The sequence below is a fragment of the Rhinolophus sinicus genome, linkage group LG01, assembly GCF_036562045.2.
Source record: "Rhinolophus sinicus isolate RSC01 linkage group LG01, ASM3656204v1, whole genome shotgun sequence".
Lineage (NCBI taxonomy): Eukaryota > Metazoa > Chordata > Mammalia > Chiroptera > Rhinolophidae > Rhinolophus > Rhinolophus sinicus.
The window spans coordinates 66,862,573-66,876,372 of record NC_133751.1 but is presented as its reverse complement, the minus strand read 5'-3'; the positions used below and the strand labels follow the sequence as shown (position 1 = coordinate 66,876,372).

Sequence of the window (13,800 nt, the reverse complement as noted above, 5' to 3'; positions counted from 1 at the left end):
CTCTCTTACAATCTGATCATGTGGTGCACTTGAACATTTCAACGCTTTCATAAAATGAACACTTTCAAAACTGACTCATCACCTTCCTCACAATACCAGGTCCCTTTCTGGATCTCCTTACATATGAGTTTTATATTCTCATTCTCCAAGTTGCCCAGGTTCAATCTCCAAACGATTTTTGTTCTTCCATTTTTTCATTTCCTCCTAGATATTCTTTTGTGAGATAAATGAGACAGAATGTGTAAAGCAAAAAATATTCCTGGAACGTGCTAGGCACTCAACAAGTAAGAGTTCATGTCTCTTCCACCTTCCCTTCCTGATCTAGGCATTAAAACAATTTCTCGTTCCTCTCTGGGCCCTGTTGTATCCTTTTCTCCATTCCATACTATACAACATGACCATAGGCATTCTCTAAAATGTTCTTCCTCACAAATCTTATGTCTAATTCCCTATTGTCATGAGCGGGATGTGGCTATCAGAGTAGCAGTCTCACACACGTTTGTGTCTTTCCACAATGTCAGACTTTATTAGAATAAAGCCATGGGTTTAGTCCTACTGACTCAGTTTACCGCGGGCATTAACCAAGGCTACGGCCAGAGGATAGTCTCCCATAGTTGGGGTAGAGCAGTTCCACACAAGAGGGTCACACAAGTTTGGAAGCAATAGGACGAGAGGTGAACAGAGTCTTATGAAAGAAGGATGAAATAGAGAGAGTCCGGTGTCCAGCGACAGTACCCTCAGCGCTGGGGAGCATAGCGTCAGGCATCGGGCCTGGCTGGTGAGAAAGATGGTCCAGAGGCGAGGCTCCAAGCGCTCCGTCTGGGACGAGTGCAGGTGCAACTGTCAGATGAGGCCTGAGCGATGAGCCGTCAGAGAGCTCTGATGTTATGCTCAAGGCTGGGTGCGGTGCACCCATCTGCAGTCGGAGAAAGCTGTTCAGATGGTCACATTCCACCCTGTGTCTGGAGTTACCTGGTTAGGGCGTTCACTGAGTACGCCTTTCATGTGATGCTCTGGAATGACTCATATAGCTATCAGAATTATTAGAGCTCATTTTGTGTTCACAATTAATGCATAATTAATGGGTTGACTTGTGTTCTTTAAAAAGCTGTATCCAAGTCCTAAATTCCAGTACCTGTCAATGTGACCTTACTTGAGAAAAGGGTCTTTGCAGATGCAGTTAAGACTCTGGAGATGAGATCATCCTGGATTTACAGTGGGCCCTAGATTCAATGACAGGTGTCCTTATAAGAAGAGGGGAAGATCATCTGAAGATGAAGGCAGAGATTGGAGTGATGCATCTTCAAACTAATGAATGACAAGGATTGCCCACAGCCACTAGAAGGTGAGAGAAAGTTATGCCATGGATTCTCCCTCAGAGCCTCCAAAAGGAACCAATCCTGCCAACACTTTGAATTCAGACTTACAGTAATATGAGAGACACATTTCTGCTGTTTTAAGCCCTCACATTTGCGGAAGTTTTGTATGACCCTAAGACATTAAGACACCCCCTTAGCCTGACCTTTAAATCCTTCTTACTCGGGGTGTGTGGCCTACCATTCCAAGGTTCTCTCTTACTGCTCTCCTTTACAACTTCCCCTCTTCTGCATTTCGACAGTCTCTTGATCATGCAGTGATTATTTGTGCATTTGGCCTTTTCTAACGTGATGCCTTTCTTTCCCTTCTCTAAAACTCTCTAAAAGAAGTAAAGATACTTGTTCAAATCCTAATCACAAAATGAAAGACAAATCCTAGTCCACAGTGATTTCTTTTCTATTCTGAATTCTTGTAACATATTTGACATTGAATCCTGTTTTGTTCAAATAGCATTATTTTGCTTTTCATATATATATATGTCCTTGAGGGAAGGATGCTTATGCAACATAGAAAATTTTGAATAAATGAATGAAGTGAGAAAGTACTGATAAAGAATGCAGGTGTCACCAGCTGAATTGTGTACCCCAAAAGTCTTATGTTGCAGCCCTAACCCTCAATCCCCCAGAATGTGACAGTATTTGGAAATAGGGCCTTTAAAGAGATAATGAAGGTTAAATGAGGTCAGATGGGTGGGCTCTAATCCAATCAGACTGATGTCCTTTAATAAGAGGAAATTTGAACACAGAGAGACCCCAGGGGTGCACGTTTACAGAGGAATCACCATGTGAAGGGGCAGTGAGAGGGCAGCTGTCAGTAAGCCTAGCAGAGAGGTCTGGAAAAGATCTTTCCCTTACAGCCCCTCAGAGGAAACCAACCCTGCCAGCACCTTGATTTTGGTCTTCTAGCCTCCAGAACTATGAAAAAAAAAATTTTCTGTTTTGTTTAAGCCACATACTCTGTGGTATTTTGTTATGGCAGCCCTAGCACACTAATACAACAGGTAAAAGGCTAAGACTAAAAGTTTTAAAAAAATAAACTCCTAGAAGGGGGAGTAAAATGACAAACATATTTTCTACCTGAATTGATGATAAGTTCTCTCAAATGCCAGTTATAAAATAGCAGGCTATCTGACAGAGCCCTTAGTAAAGCTCAGTGACTTTTGGGTTTATTATGAAAGCAATATCACTTTTGCATGAAGTTCTAAAAGGTCTAAGAATAGAACTGCAACCTGGCCTCCACCTCTCGTCACTTTTTCTAGATTGGTGTTACTGCCTAGTTTATCGTCAGGAAGTTACCTGATACTCTTATAACTTAATCTGCTGATCGAAAATTATATAAGGTTCAATCATGGGGTTTAAGCCTAGGCATTTTCTGGGATTGGCTATAAGAGCATACAGATTAGGTAATCTATTGAATAGTTGGTTGGTGGGGATCAAAATAACAATGGTTATTTTATTTTTATTTTAGGTATATTTTTTTTTTTGCCAAGATCAGTGTGTGCTTTTCTCTTCCTCATTCCTTTGTCATCCCATAACTTCCATTGTTTAAAGGAAAAACATGCATTGAAATTGATTCCATATTATTCAAATTAAATTTGGAATCTTAAGTTCCCTTCTGGGAAGTAATTTTTAGAGGCTCATTGACGGAATGTACTACGTCCAGAGGGAGAGATCCAAAATGGGGAGGATTCTGAATACTGAGCGACCTGTAGGTGGTTGAAGTAGCTGATATTTGGTCCGAAACACATGGAGGGCTCGCTACTGGATGAGGGTATCAGCTTGTTCTCCATGGTTCTTGACGTAAGGGCTGGGCCTAATAAGTGGACCTTTCAGAATGCTAATTTCATTTTAATACAAAAACTTCCACTACATAGTCTAATTTCCTAAGGAGCAGAAGTACTGAAGTATAGAGGCCCATTGAGTGGCAATGCATTTTAGTCGCTAATGGGGTTTTGGAGTTGTAGCTTTCTTTACCTCTTATCCTAGTAAGTTGTGTGACATAGTCTAGGTACCTAATTTATTTAGCTTCAGTATCTCCTTCAGAATGGGATTAATGATTGCACCTACCTCGTTTTGAGTATCAGATGAAGTAATGCATGTAAACTGCTGAGGAAAGTGATGCTTAGAGGGTGAGTTTAATATATTTAGCCACAAAGTTCATCTGGGCCTATGCCTAGTTTTATGTTGGACTCTGTCTGATTTCATTATTCCACTTTGTCTCCAAGTTTCCTTTCATTAAGTAAAAGGGAAAAGAAGCTATAAATGGGAGGTCTGAGGGGAGTACATTAAAAAGAAAGGATTTGGCCTCTTTCTATGCACAGCGATGTGGCCTTATATTTGGCCACATAGTTGACAAACTCATTTTATCTCTGAATCTGTTTAATCACCAAAAGAAGCACTTTCTTCTCTCTTGCCCCCAGGCCTCAACCCCTCTGCTTCCTCCCTTTATCACTCTCCCTCTAGGTGGGGTGATCCTACTCCACAACTGGAATGTCTCTGATGAAGACATTTCTGACCCATTCTTTGCCCTCTTCTATCATGTAAATCCAGAACTTGGCTATAATATTTGAAAGCCTGGCTCTGACTGAGCTCATTACAGCATTAAAAAATATTACACTCAAAACTAATTCTGTATTTTAATGATAAAATCTGAAAACCAAGAAGCAAATTAAGAGGAATAAAATACTGAGGAAGGCTGAATCTAAAGCAGTCATGCTTAGGAAGAACTCTGGGGACAATTTATCACCATTACTCCCTGGGTATCTCTCTGAGATACTCCATTCTGAGATGGGTGTACCTTGAATTTTGTTCAAATGTATTAAGCACATATTAAGCTCAGTGGTCCTGGTAATATATAGATGATAATAAGCTGTCTGGTTGACACCTATTAACTAGGCTCATGTCTATGAGGGAATAGGAATAATATGAGTTGTTTAATTGGGGGTGCTGAAAGTCACCAGTGAACAATAAGAGATAGTTTGAAAGTTTGGAAAGTTCTTTGAGATAGTCACTTAAAAATGTCACCAAAAGTTTAGAAAAGTACAGTCTGTGCGGTAAATCTATTTTGTATTGAGAATGGATCTGTTGTGTTTTACATACATTATATTATTTGGTCCTGACCAATCAGAGGTGAGATTACTCTTATCTTTAGTTTACAGATTAGAAAATTGGTGCAAAAAGGTTCAGTAGCATCCCCCAAAATCACACAGTAGTATATATATCTAAAAATTGTGTTATTTTTACTTTTTTTCAAGTCAGATTTTCCTCCACCCAAGTCACAAAAGACCATAGAAGGAATTAAGGAAGTCGGCTTCATTGTATACATTTTCTTCTGATAACAGATGAGTTTACTTGTGTTCTTCTTGCCCAAACTGTAAAACATCATTTTGCGCACTATTAATATTATAGAGACATTCAAATGTGCTCAGCTTTTTCAGTAAAATTAGAAGAAACCCCAATTTTCAAACAGGTGTATGTTCATTAAGGAAAAAAAAAAACAACTATGATTTTTAGATGAGGATGCTAATTCCTAAACATTAGTTATCATTTCTGAACTCAAGTGCTTAGAACGTTTAAAATGCAACATATTCATGTGGATTTTTTGATATTGGAGTATATATGAGATATGTTTATGCATATCTAAGCTTATATGTATGTATTTGTTTTAGGTTATATGAATACTGAGTACAGTATGTATACAGTGTATGATATTTACACATTATACAATTTTTTTGAAAGAACTTAACCCTCACAATTATTAACTGTGCATAAAACCTAACTAGCAGATATAACATATTGTATAGGTCTGACTACCCATTTGGAATAGCTGTTCTTTACTTGTATGATATTGGGGAAAGAAAAGAGTAAAGAAATACAAGCATCCCTCAAGACCCTCTTCCCTAAAACGCATTCCATCCAGTCTTCAGAACCAGCTGGAACATCCTTCTCTGCACCCAACCCGCCCTCCCCCCCACGCTCACCACCACCCCCACACACACTCTCAATGCAGCGGGAAAGTCGGTGGGTAATTGGGTCCAGATTGGAGCTGTTTAAATATTCATGAGGTTGGCAGGGGACTGGGAGGGGGCGATGGTCTAGAATGGGGGTGGGGGCTGGGGGAAGTGATTAGTCATTGAAAGCTAGTGAATAATTCTGAGAAAGAGACGGAGAGACAGCGAAAAAGACAGAGTAGGTGGGGGGTTCAGAAAGAGGGGAAGTAAGGAAGTGGGGGGGAGAGGGAGAGGGGCAGAGAGAGAGAGAGAGAGAGAGAGAGAAGAGAGAGAGAAGAGAGAGCATGTGCGATGAGCAATAGCTGTGGACCTTACAGTTGCTGCTAACTGCCCTGGTGTGTGTGAGGGAGAGAGAGAGAGGGAGGGAGGGAGAGAGCGCGCTAGCGCGAGAGAGCGAGTGAGCTAGCAAGCAGAAAAGAGGTGGAGAGGGGGGGAATAAGAAAGAGAGGAGGAAAGGAGAGAAGGCAGGAAGAAGGCAAGGGACGATACAACCATGCTGTGCTGTATGAGAAGAACCAAACAGGTAGAGCTAAGATTTTTACTTCTTGCTGATGTGAAATTACCGGAGTACAGTATTTCCCTGTAAAGACAGAAAAAGAAAAAATGTTTTAACTGCTTCTGCTCTGGCCATGGTGCTTGCGTTTCCTTAGCATATGGGAACTGAGGGTTGCGTCCCAGCTTTTCTTCTATTCTCTCTCTCGTGCTCTGGTTTTGGAATGCTGCTCTTAATTAGGATGAGGGTAGGAAAAAAACGCCTGTTTGGCTGAAATAAGAAATATTTTTCGGGAGGGGGCTATTAGTAAATGCTCAGCATTTCAGGTCTCCGGTTTTGCGGGTGTGCATGTAGAAAGGGGTGTGGGGGGAAAGATGTGGGCGCTACCTACAAGGTAGGGAGGCAACCCTTTATATTATTTGCAAAAAGCAGATTGAAGGAATAATATTCAGTAATGAGTATTGCTTGTTCTGTCCTACAATTTTGTCACATGTGCTGCGGAAGAAGCCTTGTTTCCTACATGCCTGCGCCTCAAATGGGCGCAGGTGTCAATGGAAGAACATGTGAAGGTTTTATTTATTTATTTATTTTTCAATGAATGAATGAAACTGATTTGGGATTTTCTTTTTTTTCTTTTTTTTTTTTCTTTTCTCTTTTTTTCAAAAAGAAAATCTCAAGACAACTGGGGCTGGGGGAGAAATTGGCGGTGTGGAAAGGGAAAATCCCCGTAGCCGATTGTGCACCAGCTGGTCGGGGGAGAGGGTGGACCACGCCCCTAGGAGCTTTGAGCTCCGGGAAAGACGAGCCGAGTATTACCTGTTGGAAATCAGGTCTTTTCTCCCCTTCCCTTGCATCTTTCCTGGGATTGCCAGTGACTAGACACGGGCTAACATTCTGGATAATAAGCATGGTGACTCATTTTCATCAGGGAGAGGGACACATACAAGATTAGTGAGAATCTGAACTCCCTTCCTCCCTCCCTCCCCCACTGCCCAGGTTTTCCTTCCATTTCAAATTGCTCACTTATTTCTTGAAAGACATTTTAGAAACTTGATTGGGGTGAGAGTGGGGAGGAACGACGAGTATGGTATTCCGCAGGAACCCACAGTGCTGTGGCATTCGCCAAATGAAGCTTTCAAACATTTGCTGGAACACGTTTGGAGATTTTGGCGAAGGTTAAGGAGAAAAATGGGTGTGGGATATGGGTGAGTGTGTGTTTGTGCGTGTGTGTATGTGCGTGCCCCTGGGAGGGGAGGCAGTCTTGGTCAAAGAAGCCCTTTGCAGATTGATTGCCTTAGGGATGGGGTGCAAGAGACAGGAATTGGGCATTATTCCCGTGCAGGTATTGGATATTGGGCAAATCGTAAAACACTCGCTGAATCCGAAGGGGGTGACGGGGGAGTGGAGAAGAAACAGCCTGCCAGCTTTGCACATTTAGCCAGCGCCCTGAAAGGAGGGGTGGGGAGTGAGGATGCAGGAGAAGGAAGAGGAAGGGGAAGAGAGACTGAAACAGAATGTCATAGCAATGGGTGGAGAGGGTGGGAAGGCATAGGTTAAATAAATAAATAAACAAGTAACTAGCTGACTAGCAGGCACTTGAAATTTTGTGTGTGGTTTTTGTAGGGGTGTTTGGGGAAGAGCATGAGAGTCTTACATGCAGTACTTCCCTAAACTGACTGCTCTATGGTTCTAGAGATTGATGCTTCCATTGGCTCTCATTTTTCAAACCAAGACACTTCCTCTCCTTGCCTTCCTTCATTCTAATACATAAATGCAATAGATACAGGTGGCTGGGTTAAGCACACTGTCAAGGAAATGTCCTGAGGTTGCCCCACTGGTGAGCTGGGGACATAAAATTTAGGAAGGCGGAGCCTTGAGGAAACCAGCACTATTCATTTAAAAAGCTTTAATTTTGAAAAGAAAAATATGCCGGTTTATAACTTTTTGCCACTCCGTGTATACACAAGCAAGTATAAACACACACCTTTCCTTCGACAAAGGAAACCAAGCATAATTTTTAGAAAGGGAATTGAGCTAAAGGAATTCCCTTCCCCAAAAGGGGACAGCTGCCCTCACCAGGGTTCTAGCTCAGTGACAGCCCCAAGTGTTCCCTGGGATGTTCAAAGTGATGAAGCTGAAATTGTGTATTTAGAGAGTTGTAGAAATTGGCACGTAAATGTGTATAACATCTGCACACTTCATATATAGTATGTGCTCTTCCGTATGGCTTCCACATGCCTGCCTGTGTTTTAGCATAATTTATATTCAAGAGAATGCAAGGTATAGAAATTGTCCTATTTTGCCCATGCATTTTATGAATGTGTGCTTCTGTGTGAAATGGTCAGTTTCCCTATTTACCACTGTTATGTATCGGTCACATAAGTAGTCAGTGTTTAGGGTAGTGCTAAATCAGACTGAAAGAAATGGTGTGTTCAGGGCGTGGGCTCCACACTACAGTGACTGGCATTTATATAGCGTGAGTACTTAAGTCTCACACAGGTTTCCTGTTTGTGGGTGAAATGATGCTATATCATTCATGGCAGAATCCGACTGTGTTTATCTTTCTTCTGGCATCTATTCATCATCCTAGTACTTAACAGGGAATAAACAAGGGCAAAAACCTGCAGAGGTCTAAACTCTGCCACACCCATGAAATCCAGCAGAAACGTGGGAGGGGGCTGGAGAGATTGCACTTCCTTCCTCTTCCACTTGAGCAGCATAAAGAAGCAATCTTGGATTTCTGAGTTGTAATATGTTGCCCATGGGTGAGAAGAAAGCATAAATGATCTTTATTGGTCATTAATTACCTACCACTATAGATTATTACAGCAGGAAGAAGAGAATGGGAGTGGGGTGGAGATGAGATGAAGATAAAGGAGTGGGCAAAGGAGGGATAAAATAAAAGAATTCCTGAGATTTTGTTAGCTTATGATTTTCAAATATCTTGGGGCTAACTTTAAATAGCTTAATTACCATGCGTATTGCAGATGATGAAAAACTTGCAAGATAGGATCTGCGTCCACAAAAGCAAGAAAACTGTGAGGTATTTCCTTTGTTTAAAAATAAGGACTTTACTTTGTAATTGAAGTGTAAAGAACAGCAATGCTAGCAAATAGCCTCTCTACCCCCCACTTTCAAGGCCACAAGCATCTGCCTTTTTCCTCATACAACAAATAATCCTTATCTTAGAGAGTGTGGTCTGTGGTTTAGAATTCCAGCTTCGCCTCTCCCTTGCAGTATATGGGAAAGGTGTGGAAGCGTGCAGCCTTGCTGCCTGGTGCAGACCATTCCTCCTAGTGATAGATTGGATTCCACCGAAATCTTGCTGAGCCACACCCAGTTTAACCAGGGACTAAGTGAATTAATTAAATAGAGGCATTCTACTTAATATAATTGAAACTGCTCATTTCTTAAAATGCTGATTTCTACCACACATTTTCAAATTTCAACAGAAGAAATCATTTAAAGGGCTTTTTTTTTTTTTTCCCCCTCTGTCAAATTTTCTGGACTTGCAGAGAACCTTAGAAAATGCATGGTGAGTCTAGAAATGTGTTCCTATCTGGTGACTGAAATTCCTTCTAACTCATGCACAATGAGCTCTGCTCTCCCTTCCTGTAATCTGTAACTCTGGTCCCGCCCTCCCCACCCATGCTGAGGAAACTGGGATAAGAACACGTAGGGTTAATTTTTTCTCTTGCTGAGCTGGCAAAACGATAGAAACCTCCTTTCATGGTTTGTGCTAAAGAGCAGTGCTCTTATTCACTGAGAGGGAGAGTGGCAAGTGGTCTCCTCTGCTCCCTCCTACTGAAATTGTCAGTGTTATGCCTGGGCCTGATAATTCCATATACTACAGTTTTACCTGGCCCCATAAGGAAGGGGGGTTTCCTTTCAGGCAAGAATTGAGCATATGTATTAACCAAATGTTCTCCTTTTTCATAGTGGTAAAGTAAGACAACTTTAAAATCATCCTCTAATATTAAAAGAACATTTCAAAGGATGCACATACCCAGGTCATCTCAAGAGAAGATACGGCATTCACTTCCTTATTAGTTATCATAAAGGCATTCAGGCAACCAAGCAAGAGTGTCTGTTGTCAAAGGAGTGATTGTGGGCAGGGATTCTCCCTTCTGAATTTCGGAAGTGTGGTCAGGTTGCCATTGAAATCTTTGTAACATTCTCTGAGGTGTTGGGAAGAGCACTTAGTTTATGCCACTTACTGATTCTGTGATCTTGAAAGAGTGACATAATCTTGGGCTTCGGTTTCCTCCTATAGATGGAGACTAAAAAACAAAAATGAAATAAAAACAAGCAAAAACCCCCGTTCTGCTTGCCTTAAAGGGTTTTTGTAGGGATTATACTAAACAAAATTAATGTGAAAACAAAAAGATCAAGGCAAATGTACAAACATTTTTCTGGCCACGTTTTGCAATGCGAAGCTTGGCTTAGAACGGCCAGTTTTTCAGGACTGTTCAGTCCCTTCTATATTGCGTTTTTCTGGTAGCAAGTAGTTCCTTCTGGTTACAGATGATTCCTCTGCTTGTGCTCTTTCTTCTCCTAGTTTTTTTCTGCAGAATTTCATTCCATCATGTCCTACTCTCTCTTGAGGTTTCCTCTTCTGCTGTATTAACTCCTTTCCCCATAGCCTGTGAATATGCTCTTGTCTCCCTAATCTTAAAGGACCCTCTCCTGATTCTCCTGTCCCCATCTCTGTAGTACTCTGCCTCACCCTTTTAGAACACAGTCCCTAAAAGCACTCTTCACACTCACTTTCTCCTCTTCATCACTTCCCATTCGCCATTCCATTTATGTTAATAAGGCTTCTGTTCCCATAATTCCATTGAAATATATTGCAAAAGACACCACATCCACTGACTCTTCAGTTTGTGACTTAGTTGATATCTCTTTGGCATTTTGTGTTATCTACTTTTCTTCCTGAAACTCTCCCATCATTTGACCCCCATGATAGCTCTTCTCCTCTCTCTCAGATCTGTCCATCTCAGTCTTCTTTGCTGGCTTCTTTCACTCTCTTCTCCCCCAAATATGAATTTATCTCCTGGTTCATGATCTTGATCCATTTCTCATCTTACTTTACATCCCATTTCTAGGTGATCTCATTCCTGTCTGGAGTTTTAACCAACTGCAGGATTTCTAAATCTATATACTGGATATCTCTCCTGAGCTCCTGACCTATAGGTGACGCTTAAGTATTTAATAGATACCCACATGTACTGGGTACAAATTCATACTCAGTGCCTTGTGTTGTGTGCCACTGAGTCTTCTTCCAAATTCCCTCCCTATACATCAACACTGTCTATCCAGCTTTCAAGGAACCTGGAAGTAATCCTAAACATAATCCTGTTTTCAATCCCTACATCCAGTTACTAAATCCTTGGATTCTAGTTAAAAAGATTTTGAATCCATCCTCTGCTTTTCAACACCACCACAAATAACTGGGTTCAGACTTTCACTACCTCTCGTCTGGACAAAGGCAATCGCTTCTTACATGGACTCCCTACCTCCATCTTGCTCTCCTTCAATGCTCCTTGCACATAACACTGCATTTATCTTTACCTAACGCAAATTTGGTCATGTGATTTTCCTCCTTAAAATCCTCTCATGGTTCCCTGTTAACTGTAAGCTAAAATACAAATTGCTCAGCATAGATGACATGATCTAGTCTTGTCTACTTTTCCAGGGCCATCTTTAAACACCTTCTTTCACCATATGATGCCACATCAATTTTTCAGATCTTGGTGCCTACCTCATACTGTACTCTCTTCCCACATTATATTCCATCTCAGCCTGGAAAAAATTCTCATTTGCCCTCTAAGAGTTAGATCTTTGAAGCCATTCTTGCCCTCCCTAAGTTTTCTTCTATCTACCTCTTTTGTGACTGCTATATTTTGTAATATCACTATTATATCACTTGTTGCACTGTATAGCATTTGTTTTTGTTTTCATTTTTTCTTTTCTTTCACCTATTGGTGTCCATACTGTGAGCTGCTTAAAGGAAAGGATAGAATAATTATTTTTCTATCTCCAGTGCCTACTACAATACTTGCCAAATATAGTAACTTGTTTTAACTGTAGATAATCTGTTTACTAAATGAATATGGAACCAGGTTTACCGACTTTCCAGAAGTTGTAGCCTGTCTAAATGGGTGGAACCACTAGTATTTTTTTTCCTTTAATTTATTGGCATCAAATTTTGATGTAGAGCTGATCATCATTGATTCTTATTATTGACCTAAGATGATAACCATCCTTTTAATGAAAGCAGGCACAAATGAGCCCATTATTATTGTGTTTCTCCAAACTACCATAACTGGTATTATCTGGAAACCTTCCTTTGATGTCCTCCTCCCCCACCAACCAACAGATAGCCCCACTCTCTGAGGTTAGCAAAGTCCCTGGAAAGATGCATAGTCACAATAGTGTTGGGTCTTTTGGTGCCCTTTCTTTTGGCCCCAAAGGCTTATGCTTATTGCTTTGGTCCACAACATTTCCAGATAAACCTCGACTCAATCTATTGCTACTCTTGGTTGGTTTAGTTCATTGGTCACACCAAGTTCGAAATATGCTGGTCTGTGCTCAGGGGGCCTGTGTTCAAGAATTAATTTTATTTCCAGTTGGGTTTCTTTCCTTTCTGCTGAAGTAGCCACATAATAATATTCCTCAGAGAAAAGTCTTGCATAGAGGTAAAGGGAGGTTGAATGGTAAGCAGCCCTTCAAGTGTCAGTTAAATGAAGGAAAATCAGATCAATTATCTTTTTTAGGTTTGAAAGATAAAATTACACCGAAGGGATTTTAATTCTGAAGTAGGCTTATTGTGACCAATAAGGGGCACATTGCAGCCACAGCTTTCCATGAAAATACTCCCTGCCAGACTCCAGATAGTATGTTTTCTCTGACTGAATTGGCATGGCCTTGAGAAGAGCAGTAAGACAAAATGATTTATAGGTGAAACTTGTCTTCAGCTGCTAAAGTTAAGTAGTGCTTCCCAGTCTCCACACTCTTCTATATCTGGCTCATTGCTCTCAATCTGTTTGAGTTTTTCTATTTTTTCTCCTCCTCCCAGATCCAAGGGGAGTTTTCCTGATTAAGTAATACTACCTCATACTAGTATTTAGTGGGTGAGGCTACGAAAAAAAAAAACTTTCAGAAAGAGGGTGTCTCGTCCAACTTTCCAAATGGATGTTTTAGAAAAAACAGGCATTTTAAGCTATGTCTAACACATATTAACTTCTCAATAAATAAACATTTATTGAGGTAATAAAAGTAGGAAGGGAAGTATCATCATGACGGGCCATTAGGGGAGATGTTTGGGACAGAAGACCATTCTCATACACCTTTTCAAAGCTGGCTGTACATACATGTTCAGTGATTGGTCCTCCTCACAGGTGGTGTGGTCAGTTACAATCCCCTCTCCTGTCCGCTTAGATCAGAGTGGCACATTTGCAGTGAGTTTTCATTGTAGTATGGTAGTCTGACCCTCCAGGTTTCCTATCCTTAATGATTTACAGATCTTATTTTCTTAGACGTTGTTTGTTTAATGTCCTGTCTCATGTCTTTGTAGTGGAATAAACCTTTCCCCTGGGTTCTAGACCTGGCTCTGCCAATTGCTTGTCATGTGACCTCGGGTAAGTAACTCAATCATCCTGAGACTCAGTTTATTCATCTGTGTAGTGGACACATAAAAAGAACACTCCAATTCCTCACTTGTATTTTCTATTAGGTTGGTTTGAGGCTCAAATAAAGTTATAAAAATAAAAGTGTTTTTCAAACAATGTGTTTTTCAAGTGTAGGATATCACTAATTCAGGAATTCCACACATTGAAACCTAAAGTATTCATGGTTCTATGCAAAGAAGTACCCTTGTTCTCTGTGTACAATATAGATATAGGTCTCCCATTCTCATCTC

At 40.8% G+C, this 13,800-nt stretch overlaps 1 protein-coding gene across 1 annotated transcript in view; it reads left to right on the top strand.

Moving 5' to 3' along the window:
- Window positions 1–5,496: 5,496 nt before the first annotated feature.
- Window positions 5,497–13,800, top strand: part of GAP43 (growth associated protein 43) — a 95,437-nt gene continuing 87,133 nt past the window's right edge. Inside the window, exon 1 of the mRNA XM_019734880.2 lies at window positions 5,497–5,909. Coding sequence (XP_019590439.2) covers window positions 5,880–5,909 — 30 coding nt within the window. The 5' untranslated portion in view covers window positions 5,497–5,879. The remainder of the gene's footprint in view (window positions 5,910–13,800) is intronic.